This window comes from Hyaena hyaena, unplaced genomic scaffold (genome assembly GCF_003009895.1).
Source record: "Hyaena hyaena isolate Hyena2069 unplaced genomic scaffold, ASM300989v1 scaffold_4, whole genome shotgun sequence".
Lineage (NCBI taxonomy): Eukaryota > Metazoa > Chordata > Mammalia > Carnivora > Hyaenidae > Hyaena > Hyaena hyaena.
Genome location: NW_024080636.1, coordinates 1,931,504 through 1,946,870, shown reverse-complemented (window position 1 = coordinate 1,946,870; position 15,367 = coordinate 1,931,504). Strand labels below are relative to the sequence as shown.

The following is a 15,367-nucleotide window of genomic DNA, read 5'->3' as shown; positions in this document are numbered from 1 at the left end:
TATCATCAACTGTACCCCCCCATCCGAAGGAAAGGCAGCTAGAGAGCCGATGGATCAGCTCTGTATGCGGAGAGCTAGATCTCAGCTTCTCCGAGCTTCTGCTTCAGAGCACTCAGCGCCCCTGGAACCCATATGTATGACATTATTTACCTTCCTCACTGGACAGCAACTGCTGTTCCCGCAGGGACTACATCTGTCTCTTTGCCAGTGTTTTCCATGGTGAGCACACGGGCCCAGCCTGGAGAAGACTGGCTGGACAAATCAGCATGTCCCCAGGGGCCATTCACTCCTCAGGCCGCAGCAATAACGTACGGTGCACAGCACAGTCAGCCCGGCTATGGCTACAGCCAGGCCAGCCCTCCAGGGAGAGGACACGTGGCAGTGGAAAGGCCTCCAGGGGGGCTGGCAGGGTGGGGCCTACATCTGACACAGGGCCAGGCTCAGGCCAGGTGTCCCGGAAGTACCTGTCCAAAGTGCCTCGGACCCTACACGAAGGCAGAGTTTGAGCAAGGAGCAGATAGGTCCCCTACTCACAGAAGTCCAGTGCTCTAGGAGCAGCCGGAGCGGGAAAGGTGTGCAGAGCTCGGCGCTGCCTCGATGGCTTCAGAAAGCCACACTAGAGGCTGCAGGGTCAGGCCCAGGCTCACCTTGCAGATGGTTGCCACGCAGATGTTGCCCAGATTCAGGGGGTCGATGGCTTCCAGTTTCATCCCCTCCTCAAACCAACCGCCTTCCGTGTAGACAGCTCGAACCTTAAAGGAACGGGACAGCTAGGGAATCTCTGGGCAGCCCAGGGGGAGGGTGGGGGAGCAGGCCTCACCTGCTATAGGCTTGGGAGGGAGACGGGGAAGGAAAGGAACATCCCAGGGTCCCAAGGCCTGGAATTGACCTGTGGCCAAGATGAAAAGTGTCCAAAGGCTGTGCCTCACCTTCTTGAACAGGTAAGGAACAGCATCACAGTAGATTTTCCGGAAGGTGGGATGGTGGGCCATGTCACTGCGCCTCTCTTGGGGAGATGGCAGGGGGAGGCAAGGGAGAGAAGTTGAGTTGGAAGCTGCTAACAGGGCCACCTCCATACTACTCCCAGAAATGGCGGGATTGCCCTGTATCTTAACACCTCCTACCTGCCTCCCCCGACCCCAGACCAGAAGACAGGAAACATCAGGAGCTCCCTGTAGGGAGATCTGAACCCTTCAGATCCAGATGCCTTCCACATCACATGGGAGAGGATGGGGTCTGCAGCTAGGTGCAAATTGATCTTACCACTTACAAGCTGAGGGACCTTGGTCAAATAACCCAACCTCTCTGGACCTTGTTATCACCATCCACATGGTGGAGATAGTCACCTCTACCACAGAAGATTGTTGTGGGGTACAGAGATGCTCCCACCTAGGCCCTGGAGCAGCAGAACCTGGGGTCACACTGGCCCGGGGCTCTGCTAACCTGAAAGCTTGATGCCATGGCCAACACGCCGTGACCAACCCACTGGGTGGATCAGGGGACTCCACATGTGGCACCAGAAGTCGTCATCACTGTCGCCATCCTCATACAGGAGCCGAAGGCGACCCCCAATTACTGTGTCCACCACGGCCATGCGGGTCCGTGACACCTGGGCCTTGTCCACCACCTCCAGCCGCATGCCTTGCCGAAAAGGGTACTTCATGCTCTCTACCATCTGCAATGTCAGAACACAGGCCTGCTGTGGTCCTGGGGACCCTCCCACCCACCTTCCTGTTCTGTCTCTTAAAAGCATCCAGAGAACAGGGAAGGTGTGGGAGAACCACACCCAACACTAAGTCAAAGAAGTGAACAGATGAGCCTTCCCCTCCTGCCAAGTTCAACCCCTGTGGGACAGGAATGCCCAGTCGGAACCCCCAATTCCCCACGAGGATACTGAGGGACAGCACACAGCTTACAACGTACGCACCAAAATGCCAGCAAGTCAGCATGGTGGGAATTACGAGACCCGTTTCAGACTAAGGAAACAGGTACCCCAGAGGGCTCAAGTGACTCACCCCGACTCACCCAGAGCCATTGGTGCCACAGCTGGGCCTTGAAACTGGTCCTAGGGTCCAGCCTTGTGGTCCTTCCCACTCCCCCCCCCCCCCCGGATGGATGGCACATACTGCACTGTGTCTGGAGCGCCGAGTCCCCCAGTGTCTCCAAATGCCAAATTATAGCTCTGAACCCCATGGCTTGCAGCTTTGAACGGCTTTCCTACTCTGACCCAGCAAGGGAGGGGGACCAAAATGCCCACACGCTGTCCTACCTACAGGCCTGATGGCAGGCCACGAATGAGGGTAGGGGATTCTCTTGGTTCACTGTGACTCAGTGCTGGCCTGCCTGGGGCAGGGAAATGGGACCCCTGAGACCTGTAGAGCTTAACAGCCCCAGGGAAAACCAGCCCCACCCAGCCTAGGCCTGGTGGGGGCTGAGCAGTGCTATTTCAAAGCCTACCAGGAGGGGGAGCACCTCAGAGGTCACAAAGCAGCCACCAGGAAAAGTGCATACAGAGCCCTACATCACAGACCCTTCAGCCCTCAGCTCAAGGCCTGGAACACCCCTAGACCACTGCCTGACTGGCTCATTGAGGAGAGAGACTCAGGGTGAGGCCTGGGTTGGGGTCCCTGGGCCACTTCCCCCTCCTAGCCCTTCCTGACATTCCTTTCTTTTGCACCCACCCAGTGTAGCCCACAGCCCAGTACCACTTCAGTGCCCCTTTTGGCTAGTGACACCCAGAACTTGAGCCCGGCAGGGGCAGAAGCCAGGTTTGGTAGGATTCATTTCTACCTCCTCAGGTCCACGCACACAACCAGGCACAGAATTAGTGCTCAGTTAATGTTTTTTCTCACCTGACAAACACATATACACACCTGACCCTGCATTCAGCATTTCATTCAAAACAATGTACTCGGCCTCTATCACATTGCGGGCGTCCACAGAACTGGACCGGGTGTGGATTAGAGCTTCGTTCACAAACCCGCCCCCTTTATCCGACCGGCCCCCAAGCCTCAGAGGCAGCTGCTTCCGTATCCACCGCAGGCCTGGGTACGAGACACCTAGTCATTGCACGCTTGCTGACCGGTTCACACAGAACCATGCTCTGCCCCCAGGAATCAAGCTCATTTTGATTTAGGCAGAGACCAGGCCACCTGGATGACGCTAGTGGCCTGCACCACCCACAATCACCTGCCTGCCCTCAGGCAAGGGCCACCTGAGTGAATGCTGGTTTTCAAATGCTGCATCCATCAACCGTGCAAGGCATTCTGAAAAGCGGGGCAAACAAAGCTTATGGTTTTGTTGGAAAGGGAATGAAACGATAAATTAGCAAAATACAGAGAAATAAAGAGCAAATGGATGGTACCCAACAAGGTCAAATAAAGGAAAAAAAATCATTTCTACTTTAGGGAAAAAAGCCAGCGAATGCTTCCTTGAGGCACGGGAACCATTCCTTACCAAAGGCCCGCTCCACTCTCCACCAGCTGAGGGTGGCAACCTCTGCACCAGGCGTCCGGTGCCTTGATGAGATGGGCCCAGCTTCTATGCCATCCCTATTTTCAGCTGTCGGCTTCCATCCTACCCACACCCTACCCATCGGGGTAGAATTCAGATGCCTTTCCTCCATGAAGCCTTCCTTGAAGCCATGCATCACGGCAGCACCTGCTCTGGGTCCCCCTGCTGGCTGCTGTGAAGCACACCTGTAAGCGCCTGGCCAGGAGCCCTCAGAGGCAGCAGGAGCCCTATGCGAACGAGCTCAATTTTTAAAAATTAAAATAAAAAAGCTACAGGGATGATTTGGAGGCACACCTCTGGATCAGAACCAAGGCTATTTATAATTATTTCTGTGCTTAGGGGTCCCTGGCTGGGTCAGTCGACAGAGCATGTGACTCTTGATCTCAGGGTTGTAAGCTGGAACCTCACATTGGGTGTAGAGATGACTTAAATAAATAAACTAAAAAATATATATGTACATGTTATTATTTCTGTACTTGACTTTGTTTCCTCTGCCAGACTGGTGAGTCCTAAATACAGGGTCTATATACAGGTATCTTGGCATGGATACACATGCTTCATAAAATCTATGCAATAAATACTGCACAGAACCCTGGTTACACAGCCTGACTGCACTCCCGCCAACAGGGAGTGCCAGAGCAACTGATTTCGGCCTCTCTAGGCCAGTGTTCGCAACTTTAAAACCTGAATCTTTAAACCCCGCTCTACCACCTGTCTGCCCTGGGTCCCCTGGGATTGGGGAGGACAGAAAATGTTCCTGAAAAATGCTATGTGCAAAGGTAAGGATCTGGAGGAGCAAACGGGAGACAAAGCAATGTGACCGCCTCGGCTGGATCGGTGAAGAGGCAGACACTAAGCCGGAAGGGAGCAGCAACCCACACCCTTCCCTGAGACACGGGAAGCTGGGGGGCACCAGGGTGGCTCAGTTGGTTAAAGCGTCTGCCTTCAGCTCAGGTCATGATCTCACGGTTTGTGGGTTTTGCTCAGAGCCTGGAGCCTGCTTCAGGTCCTGTGTGTCTCTCTCTCTGCCCCTTCCCAGCTTGCTCGCTTGCTCGCTCGCTCGCTCTCACTCTCTCTCTCTCTCTCTCTCAAGTAAATAAACATTAAAAAAATTAAAGCAACAACAAAAAAGAAAAGTGAGGCTGCTAAAAACTACCAAGCAAGGGAGTCTTTGGGAAAATACTCCAGTGAGTAGCCTGGACAGAGAAAATGGGAGAGGGGCACGAAGGAGATCACTTAGGAGACCCCAAGGGCTCACTGCCAGACCTTGATATGGAAATCCACAGGAAGCGTCCTGGAGCCCACCAACCGTTTCATGAGGTACCCCTTCCAGTCGGTGAACTTGGCATGGATGGCTGTGGAGACACAGCAGAACCCTGGTTACACAGCCTGACTGCACTCCTGCCAACAGGGAGTGCCAGAGCAACTGATTTCGGCCTTTTCAGGCCAGTGTTCGCATCTTTAAAACCTGAATCTTTAAAACCAGCTCTACCACCTGTCTGCCCCGGGTCCCCTGGGACTGGGGAGGACAGAAAGCGGGCTGGCCAGTGAGTTCTGCTCTGGTCTAACCTAAGACAAGAGGTGCCCCCTTCTACCATGGGCTCTGTGGGAAACAGGACAGGGAAGGTTCTGGTCAACTCACTGCGTGGGGGCACCAGGATCTTGCTGTTGATGGCACACCAGCCAATGGGGTGGACATCCACTGTTCCCAGGTTGCACCAGAAGTCATGGCTGGCGTCATTCTCAAAGCCTTCGTACCGGAGCAGCACCCGGTACCCTGGAAGAAGGAAATGGCACCAGTGAGGGAGGGTGGGACGGGGAAAGGCATGTTCTCAGGCCTTCCCTCTTTTCCAGACTAAACTGACTCGTATTCCAAGAACTCCTTCCAGGCAAGTGGGGTCCCTGTTGTCCATAACGGTCACAGCCAGAATAAACCCATGCCAAGTCCTGGGAAAGCAGGATAGCACCGCACTGAGAGTTTTTTATAGGCTGACCGTCCCTGGAAAAAAAACCTTAAAAGGGGGAGTTTGCAAACTTGCCATGCTCTGTGGCCTCCCAGAAGCCAGGGACGGTGGGCGAATCCCAAGGAGGGAGGCAGAAACTCCAGTGGGTGGGCCTTTTGTTTGTTTGATGCAGCCAACCTCAGCTTGCAATACTGCCCACCCGCGTGGGGATGTCACTCTCCAAACCCAGACCCTGCGTTGGCCAGAGGAATACGCACCCGCGGCCTGGATGACAGAGGCAATCCAGTACACCCGGCTGGGGAGCACGGCGTCGCTATTGAGCACCTCCACCTTCATCCCCTTCATCACATCCTCCCACTGGTCATAGAGTGGGACCTGTGGGGGCACGAGAGCATTTGGGGGGACAGTGAGCTGCCTGAGCAGACAGGGAAGGGTGGCTGTCCTCATGGGTCATCATGTCCTTCTCTGCCCCTCAACTTCTCACAACACTGTCACTCCAAGCCAGGCATGGGACTAGGGATGAAGAGATGAGCAAGACAGTCCACTGTCCTCCAAGAGCTGAGTCAAGACATGGGGGGAGGGGGGAGGGGAGGGGAGGGCCGGTGCAGTGATCATATTCTGGAATCGTCAGCCCCGGGTGCTGATCTTTACAGAGCCACCTTCTCACTGTACAGTCCTGGGCACAGCACACCTGTGGTCTGGGCATCAGTGACGACACATAACATCTCCTAGTGCTCACCACATGCCAGGCACAGTCCTTGGCACAAATACCACCTCTTTCAGTCCATACTCAAGCCTGGCCCTAGTGTCTCAGCCGTCACCACGCCGGCTCTCAGAGCTGTCTACCCACACACTATTTCTGGCACATTCTTTCTCTACCTCTCCAACCAATCTCCTCTTCAGATGCTCTCCATCAGCAGCGGACCTTTTTGCTGGCCTTTCCCCCAATATCTAAACCTTACTTTGAACCAACAGCACCTTGAATCTCCTTTGGAGAAATTCACCTATTTTTCATCCTCAGCCCTGGCTTAAGCTAATTGGGGTATCCCATTCTACCTCTCTGGCCAGAGAGTGGGTCTGTCACAGAACCTAGAAATGGTTTTGCTACCCAGGCACAAAGGGGTCAGCCTGGCAGAGCTTACTGAATCCGGTGTGCTGAGTGCAAAGTGTGACGGGATTTCCCTGCAGTGAAAACTTAGGGCAAAAGAGCTTCCCACTAAAGAAGCTGTGCGCCTTCAACAGAACTCAGACTAGAGTGAGACGTTCCGACTGTCCGTGTCCACGGCACTCCCCAGAGTCTGGTGGCTGCTAGATGTGACTCTGGTCAGAGGACTCCCAAGAGTTAAGAGACCTCCTCCTCAACTTCCTGGGTGTTAGCAAATTGGCTTGAAAGGCCAACTGAGAGCGCTGCTCTAGGCAGTTCTCTGGCCTGCAGCCTATCACAGGCTGTACATGCAGCCTGCTCTTCCACTCTAAGCCTAGCCCCCCACCCCGGCCCCCTCCTGGCCTCACTCTTCTGGGGGCTTCTCTGTGCCAAAATGGGCTCCAGGAGGCATCCACATCTGTCCCCCAGGAACCTGGGAGCTCAGGGCAGTCCAGAAGCACCAAGCTTTCAAAGGGAAAACATGAACACTGGGGAAGAAAGGAGGAAAGGATTTCTAGCACAAAGTTCCATTACGTGAACAAGTAGAGTGAGCACCTCAGAGAGGAAGCCCAGTGCTAGAAGGCCTCAGGGAGGGTTTGTGGGAGGACTCTGAAAAAAAGGTGGACAGAAAGGGAAACCAGAGCGAGTGGTAAAGCTGGACTGCGCCCACCCACACCTCACCACTGTTCTCTCCCTGGTGCCAGTGCCCAGCTTGGAATGATTGAGGCTGGTGGGTGAGTCAGGTGGCAAGCACCGAGTTCCCACCTCAGCCCTCCCACCCCCCCTCCATCTCCATGGCACTCACGTGTTTAAAACAGCTGACAGGAGCAGCTTTGTAACTGTGATCCTTCAGGAACTTTCCCCAGTCGAAACCCAAGACCAGTGCTGCACAGCAGAAAGAGGAAGAGTTGGAGTCAGCTGCCCTGCTAGGAACCTGGTGCCCAGAAGCCTGTAGAAGGAGGTCCTTCCCCACCTGGGCAGCCCCATACCTGCCCCACCAGTGGCCATCAGAACGGGGCTGGACCTTATCCAAAGGGTGACAGACTCTCAGGAGTGGAGGAAACATTCAGGGAAAATGTCTGATCCTTCTTCCCCGGAAATGACAAGGAAATTCAAAGACCTTTGGGCTTAAATTCTTGAGACCTCCCTCAACCTCTCATTGGTCACAGCCAGGCAGAATGGGTGGGAGGGGCACACACCTAGGCCCCTCCAGCTCTCTCTCGAGTGTGTAGAGCTCAACTACGGGCAGAAACAGACCACCTAGAGCAGAGCTGCTTATTGCCCGCATGCTCAGAAACTGCTGGGCCCACTCAAGAGAGAAAGGCTACTTTCCTCATCTCACCACCCCACTCCAAACCAGACAGGGGTCTCCATTGCCCACAGGACACAGAAGCCACAGGGCTAAGAGCAATACAAAAGAAAAGAAGCTAATTCTTGGCTTCTGAACTATCAAGAGTAGAGGTCCTGGTACCTCAGAAGTGACTAAAGGGATTTTTGGGGGTAATCTGCACAATCCCTACCAAATAGGGAGGATGCAGTCCACAGTGGGCCTGGGGCAGGACACTCTGGAGCTGCACATCCTTCCCATTCCTGGCTCCTAGCAGGGCCAGCCCAGGCCTGGCACCCCATTCCCACCCCCACAGCAGCTTCTGAGCACCAGTGTTCTGCTGTCTTACCATCCTGCCCTGTCGGCGTCCCATCTGCCAGCTGTCCTGTCCCCTGGGAGTGGAGGAAGGCTCCAATTTTGGCAGACCAGGCCGCCTTGTGCAGGACTTTGGCTTTCTTGGTAGGTGGTTTTCCCTGGAGGGAGGAGAGAGTGTGTGTGTGTGTGTGTGTGTAGCTTAATGGCGGGATGTGGACTGCCTAGGTTTAAATCCTGGGATTCAGTCACTCAACTTCTTCAGTTTATTCATTTGTAATTCAAGTGTATAACAATAACAATGCTTGGCTCAGTGGGGATTGCAAGGATGAGAGTCAGCTATTGTTCAGATGGGGAGGGATGGGTCACAGGAGCCACAGGGCAGGGAGGGACACTTGTTCTCCCTTTTCCGTCTCTTTAAGCCTTTGTTTCCTCCAGGGACTTTTCCTAGTAGCTTCAGCTCTCAGCCATCTCCTCCATCAGGTGCTCCCACAGATTTAAGGCAGAGAGTGGGTTTCAGAGAAGCCCAGGAGGCAACACTGTGTACACATACACGAATGTTCTAGAGCAGGTCTGTGGCTTTCATCAGGTGCTCTATGGGGGCCTCTCCAAAAGTGAAAGGCCACTAATCTGGTCTACAGTTTGTAACTTAAGCACTGATTGGAAAGGGCCAGAGAATTTATTTAAAAAGATCAGTGAAGGGGCACCTCGGTGGCTTAGTCAGTCAAGCCACCAACTTCGACTCAGGTCATGATCACACGGTTCATGGGTTTGAGCCTCACGCAGGGCTCTGTGCTGACAGCTAGCTCAGAGCCTGGAGCCTGCTTCAGCTTCTGTATCTCCCTCTCTCTCTGACCCTCCCCTGCTCACGCTCTCTCTCTCTCTGTCTCTCTGAAATAAATAAAAAACATTAAATTTAAAAAGATCAGTGAAGTAAAAATGTGAGTTTAAATTCCACACAGACCTGGGGAAAAGTCCTGGCTCTTCAATTTGTAACGTCTTTGAGTAAGTTACTAAAAACTTTTGAGCATTTAAAATAGGAATTTAAGAGGTGCCTTTGTGGTCAGTTGGTTAAGTGTCTAACACTTGATTTCAGCTCAGGCCATGATCTCACAGTTTGTGAGATCGAGCTCCACGCTACGAACCCGCTTGGGATTCTCTCTCTCTCTCCGCCCCTCGCCTCACTGGCTTGCTTGCTCATGCTTTCTCAAAATAAATAAATAAACATTAAAAAAGATTAATAGGGGCGCCTGGGTGGCTCAGTCAGCTAAGGGTTTGACTTTGGTTCTGTGTTGGCAGTGTGGAGCCTGCTTCGGATTCTGTCTCCTCTCTGCTCCTCCCCCGCTTTCACTCTGTCTCTGTCTCTCAAAAACAAACGTTAAGAAAATAATAAGATAGAAATTTTTAAAAAATAATAAAAAAGAAAATAAAATAGGAATTTAAGGGGCATGTGGCTGGCTCAGTCAGTAGAACATACAACTCTTGACCTTGGGGTTGTAATTTCAAGCCCCATGTTTGGTGTAGGGATTTCTCTGGGGGGAAAAAAAAACTTAAAAAAATAATAAAATAGGAATTAAAAAAATTCACTTAAAATATTTTTAATGTTTATTTATTTTTGATAGAACACAAGGTGGGAAGGAGAAGTGAGAGAGGGAGACACAGAATCCAAAGCAGGCTCTAGGCTCTGAGATGTCAGCACAGAGCTGGACGTGAGGCTTAAACTCACAGACCATAAGATCATGACCTGAGCCAAAGTCGGTCGCCCGACCGAGAGCCACTAAGGTACCCCTAAAAATTCACTTTTAAGATATCATTGGTTGGTTGGATTCAGTCCCAAATGCTTAGCAAGTATCCCTGAATTGTAGCTATTAACAATACTATTCATTAGCTCACTGAGGAGAGAGATTTTTCTATGCCCTGACTACAATCTGCACAATGAGGGAAACAAAAAACAATGGTTATTCACAAAAGTGAGAGATAAACTGTACAAAATACAAAGCAGACCTGGTCCACTGTGACTTTCAATAAATGCCAGAGCAGTGGGTCTCAAGCTCTGCTGCACATGACAAGCACCCGGGTCCAGGGGGGCCCTGGCTGGCTAGGTTCCTAGAGGTGGTGCCTAAGACTCTTACCTCAGGGTTATGAATTAGAGCCCCATGTTGGGGGCAGAGATTACTTAAAAAAAAATAATAATAATAATAATAAAGCCCCTGTGTCCAGGCCACACTCCATTCAAATTAAATGAGAATCTTTGGGAGTAAGACCAAGCATTGATATTTTATTACTATTTTTTTAAAGCTTCTTTATTTATTTTTTTAGTAATCTCTACACCCAATGCGGGGCTTGAAATCATGACCCCAAGATCAAGAGCTGCACCAAACTTTAATATTTTAAATACTTCCCAGGTGACCCCAACGTGCAAGCAAGGTGCTAGAACCAGTGTTGTGGATGGTGGCCATTGTTACCAGGACACAACACGAAGTCTGGCACCTGAGATCACATTCCAGTCCCAGTTCTGCTGTTTCCCCAGTAGAACCCCCTTAGGTAAGTCACTCGTCCTCTCTGGACTTCAGCATACTTCTCAACTAATGTGTGGGTGAGACGACACATCTCTTTAAGAATCCTTCCATTTATTCTATGAATGTCAATAATTAACTAAAGATGAGTAAGACTGTCTAGGTGGCTGCCTATGACATGGAGTCAGAGACAAGGCATCAACTTCCTAAACCCACCGTGGCTGGTAAACGTATGCCTGTCTCCTAGTTTCCTTTCAGAGCGTTTATAAAGGTTGGGGCAGGGGTGCCTGCGTGGCTCAGCTGGTTAAGCGTCAGACTCTTGATTTGGGCTCAGGTCAGGATCTCACCATTTGTGAGGTTGAGCCCCATGTTGGGCTCTGAGCTGACAGCACAGGGCCTGCTTGGGATTCTCTCTCTCCCCCTCTCCCTGCCTCTCCCCTGCTCATGCTCTAGCTGTCTCAAAATAAACAAACTTAGGGAAAAAAAACAAACAAACAGGAGGCAAAGACCAAAGGGCGTCAGACTCCCCCAAGGCTCTTCTTTTCTTTAAAACTTACTAAACACATCAGACTCCTGGAGGAGGGGGAAGGTGGGGAATGAAGGGCGGCTCTAGAAATGTATAATTTAACAAGCTCCACAAACTGATTCCTCTGCACTCTAAACTTTGAGAGCATAATAAACAGCAGGAAATTTACAAGCTCGGACAGCCACAAGCAAGTTCCTTCCAAAGCCCTCTTGGTTCCTTTGCCATTAGCCACGTGGCTGTGCCTGTCTGAGCTCCTGGGGCCCCAGGAAGGGTCTTCCGAGTGAGCCTCTTACCTGTAATCTGGCCAAGATACTGGCTTTCTTGGAGTTGGAGGAGTAGCTCCTGGAACAGGAGACACTGCAGAATCTCTTAGTCTTGGAGAAGAAGGCTTCCCTTGTACCCACGATACCACACATCTCACAGACAGCTGGGAAGAGAACTTAGTGTGTGACCCACTCTGATATGGTCACCCCAAATCCAACAAAATATGGGCCCTTCAAAACCTGAACAGAACAGTGCATTAACCAGGTGAGTCCAAGCCCCCACTGAGACTGACAGGAACTGTAACTGGAAGAGGAGGCTTGTATACAACTGACTCTGCTTTGCCTCAGATACGCTGCCTGGCATCCTTTGCTTATAAGTCAACAGTGGAGCTACGGAAAATCCACTGGGCAACGGGGGAGTATTGGAAAGTTTGTAAAGAAGAAAACGAGAAGTTAAAATGCCATTAATTTCTGTGGGTGTTTTGTCTTCTTGTCTATAGAGACCGAACTAGATCAAAGTTTCAATCCTGACATATTAGAATCACCTGAGTACCCAAGCCTGCGATTCTGATGAACTGGTCTGTGGAGGGACACAGGCATCTGTAGTCTGTTAAAAGCTCCCCAGGTGATCCTAATGCACAGCCAGGATAGAGAGCTCCTGAACTCCATGGTCTCTAATTGTTCTTTCTAGTTCCAAAGTTCGAAGATTCCAAGAGAATAGTTGGAAGAAAATAGAAAGGAGAAAGATTTAAAAAAAAAAAAAAAAAAAAAAAAGGAGGCGGAGGAAAGGAAGAGAAGACTAGCAGAAAAAAGTCAAGTGGCAGAATATTAGATCACTCTTATAGAGAGTTTAGGCGCCATGGGACAGGACTGTCCTCACAGCTAGCCAGCCCATCTGTCTTCACAGGCAGTGCATACACTGGAGGCCCTGGCACAGTGGTCCAGTGGCTTTCCAAGCATCACAGCTCAGAAGCTGATCCATGGGGACTGTCATCAGTAACCCTCTCCCCTGGGGGTCACTGTATTCTGTATTGCCCCCACACCTCACATCCAACCCACAAGCTATTCCTGGTCCTTTCCCAGATAGTAATTGGAACATTTCTGGTGTTCTTCTCAACATCTAGGCTTAAAAATCAACAAGCTATTCACACAAATATAGAAGCCCCTACTAAGGACTGGCATCTAACATGTGCCAAGTAAATATTAGTTGTAGGAAAGAGCAAAGGAAATTGCGATTTGAAATCAGACTGCAGCAGAGGAAATGCCCCTTGGGGCTACTTGGGGTACTTCTGTCTCCCTCACAGGCCCTTAGACATCAGAGCAAACAGCTCTTTACAGCTGGACGGCTCTGCCCACATGGCCTGCGTTCCCCTCCTCCTCCTCCATAGCCCCCTGGAACCTCCCCATCTTCAGGGGACACTCCCAAAAGCACCTGGCTCAGAACCACTGCCGTCCAAGGAGCGGGGAGTCCCAGGACTGAGCAAATGCAGGGGAGAGGTGGGCAGCTCCCCTGCTTCCCGATCCTCATTTTCTGCTTCACTTGACCCCTCCAGATAGGAGCTGCTCTCGCTGCCCGCACTGCTGTTGTAGCTCCGGAAACTGTCATAGCCGCCAAAGAGCTCCAAGTCGTCTTCCTCTTCCTCCTCTTCCTCCATGGGTTCTGAAGATGGAGTTTCCTAGGGGAGGACACAAACCAGGCAGGAGAATCAGGTCTGACTTCGTGTATAGGGGAAGGGAAGGCTGCAGGTTGGCTATCAACTCCCTTTCCAGTTCTCGGTCAAGTCAACACCTCTGGGCCAAGTGGCAGGCAGAATCAGATACCCCCTTTGCGAACACCAGGACCATCACTTTTGTTTGTACAATTCTTTTTTATTTTTATTATTATTTTTTTTTATGTTTTATTTATTTCTAGGAGAGAGAGAGACAGTGTGAGCAGGGGAGGGTCAGAGAGAGAGGGAGTCACAGACTGAAACAGGCTCCAGGCTCTGAGCTGGCAGTCAGCACAGAGCCCGACGCGGGGCTCGAACCCACGAACCGCGAGATCATGACCTAAGCGAAAGTCGGACGCTTAACCAACTAAGCCACCCAGGTGCCCCATTGTTTGCACAATTCTTAACTGCAACTCATCAGAATAGCTTAACAAGACAGAAAGTATGTATTAGGAATTTACCAAGCTCATCCTGTGGATTTATACATGATGCCTTTTTAATGTGATTTAAAAAGAATACAATGATGTGAAAATACTCTAAGTAAGTTATCCCGTAAAGACTTTCTGGGGAAGATGTATACTGGAAAACCATTCTTCCCCCTTCAGCGTATGTACACCAAAATAATCTGAATTCAGAAACAATTTCAGCCATAGAAAAGTTAATTTCAGACGCAGACTGCCCTAGGGAAGAACTGGGAAGCGGACGACGCACTAGTTACGGCATCGTGGTGTATGTACCATAGCTCTGGACTCAGCTCCGATCCTCACCAGCTGTGGGCCTTTGGGCAAGTCATTTAACCTCTCTGGGCCTCAACTATCTCCTCTATGAAATAAGAAAAGTAGTTGGCAGACAGGATGAGAAAGATAAATGAGATACTGCATATCAATCCGCCTGGCATGTAGTGGAAAACGTCCCAGGGCTGAATACTATCTCTACTGCTGGACTAGCTGTACGATCTGCAGCAGGTCAATCTCTCAGTGCATCAGTTCCCACACCTGTAAATCAGGATAATACCACCTCTGTCAGAAGCTTTGCGGGAGAATTATGGGTAATATAAGTACGGGACTCCATCCAAACACTGGCTTGCCTGTAGCAAGTGTTTGATACATGTTGGCAATCATTACTGGTTAAAAGCACTGGCCTTCAAAAAACCAGATGTGCCTGGGTTCGAATCCCGGCTCTGCCACTTAACTGTGATTTTTGTGTAAGATATTGACCCTGGCAGCTCGCCGTTTCTTCATCAGTACAACGGACATAATAAGCCTTCTTTAGAGGCCTGGTGTGAAGACTGACATATGCAAAGCCTAGGTCTGTTTCCAGCTGGTCGTGACAGCTCTAAAAGCGCGAGCTATTATTCTTACTCTCCTTTACCCTTATAGAAGCTTTGGGCTGTTCCATTCTAGGTTTACAAGTACACACGCCGATGTACTAGAAATAGGAGGTGCCCAGAGCCAAAGGATTCAAGGGCGCATGGGTTGCAGGTTGGGGGAGAGCGGGAAGTTTCGGAGCCTGCAGGCTGGGTGCCCATCTCCTTCACTTTCCAGCTGTGTGGTCTTCCGGGGGAGTCACCACCTGCCTATAGCCTCGGCTACTCTAACCCTAACAACGAAACAGTAACACAGGATTGTTGTGAGTACACTGGCAGATCGTGCACGTGAACCCTCCAGACGCGTGGGTTTTATCAAACTTTAATCTCCTTCACGTCCCCACAGGATGTGACGACGGGCCTCCTAATCCCGAAAGAGACGACCACGAGAGAGGGAAGACGAAGAACACTCAGCAGCTCGGAGGTCCTGAGCTCAGTGCCCCTTCCCCCCCGGCCGGTGAGGCAGTTCCGCCCTGAACTCGTCGCCGCACGTCGGCCCCAGCAGTGTGGGAGCCAGAGGCCACTGGCCCTACCTCAGTTTATCCATCCTTCCACTCTCACCCTCCAGGCGTCGCTAAAAGGCCTAAAGAACGGTCGCCCGTGCGAGGCTCTCGGGGTTCCCTTTCCCAGTCACGAGAAATCCTCTCCTTCTCACCTCGACGCCCCGGGTCTTCTCCATGAGACCTAACACCGTTTCTTCAACCGTCACCAGGTGCAGGAAGCCATA

General features: G+C 51.2%; 1 protein-coding gene across 3 annotated transcripts in view; it reads right to left on the bottom strand.

The window, feature by feature from the left end:
- Positions 1-15,367, bottom strand: part of L3MBTL2 (L3MBTL histone methyl-lysine binding protein 2) — a 21,225-nt gene extending 5,858 nt beyond the window's left edge. For 2 of the 3 annotated variants that reach the window (XM_039235429.1, XM_039235419.1), the window contains exons 1-11: positions 15,296-15,367; positions 12,998-13,241; positions 11,596-11,729; positions 8,298-8,421; positions 7,427-7,506; positions 5,735-5,852; positions 5,156-5,290; positions 4,780-4,868; positions 1,444-1,675; positions 930-1,006; positions 648-752 (exon numbers count right to left, since the gene is read on the bottom strand). In XM_039235429.1, coding sequence (XP_039091360.1) covers positions 648-752; positions 930-1,006; positions 1,444-1,675; positions 4,780-4,868; positions 5,156-5,290; positions 5,735-5,852; positions 7,427-7,506; positions 8,298-8,421; positions 11,596-11,729; positions 12,998-13,241; positions 15,296-15,319 — 1,362 coding nt within the window. In that variant the 5' untranslated portion in view covers positions 15,320-15,367. Of the gene's footprint in view, positions 1-647; positions 753-929; positions 1,007-1,443; positions 1,676-4,779; positions 4,869-5,155; positions 5,291-5,734; positions 5,853-7,426; positions 7,507-7,610; positions 7,702-8,297; positions 8,422-11,595; positions 11,730-12,997; positions 13,242-15,295 lie in introns of those variants that run through there. The other variant, XM_039235439.1, reaches the window with a different exon arrangement.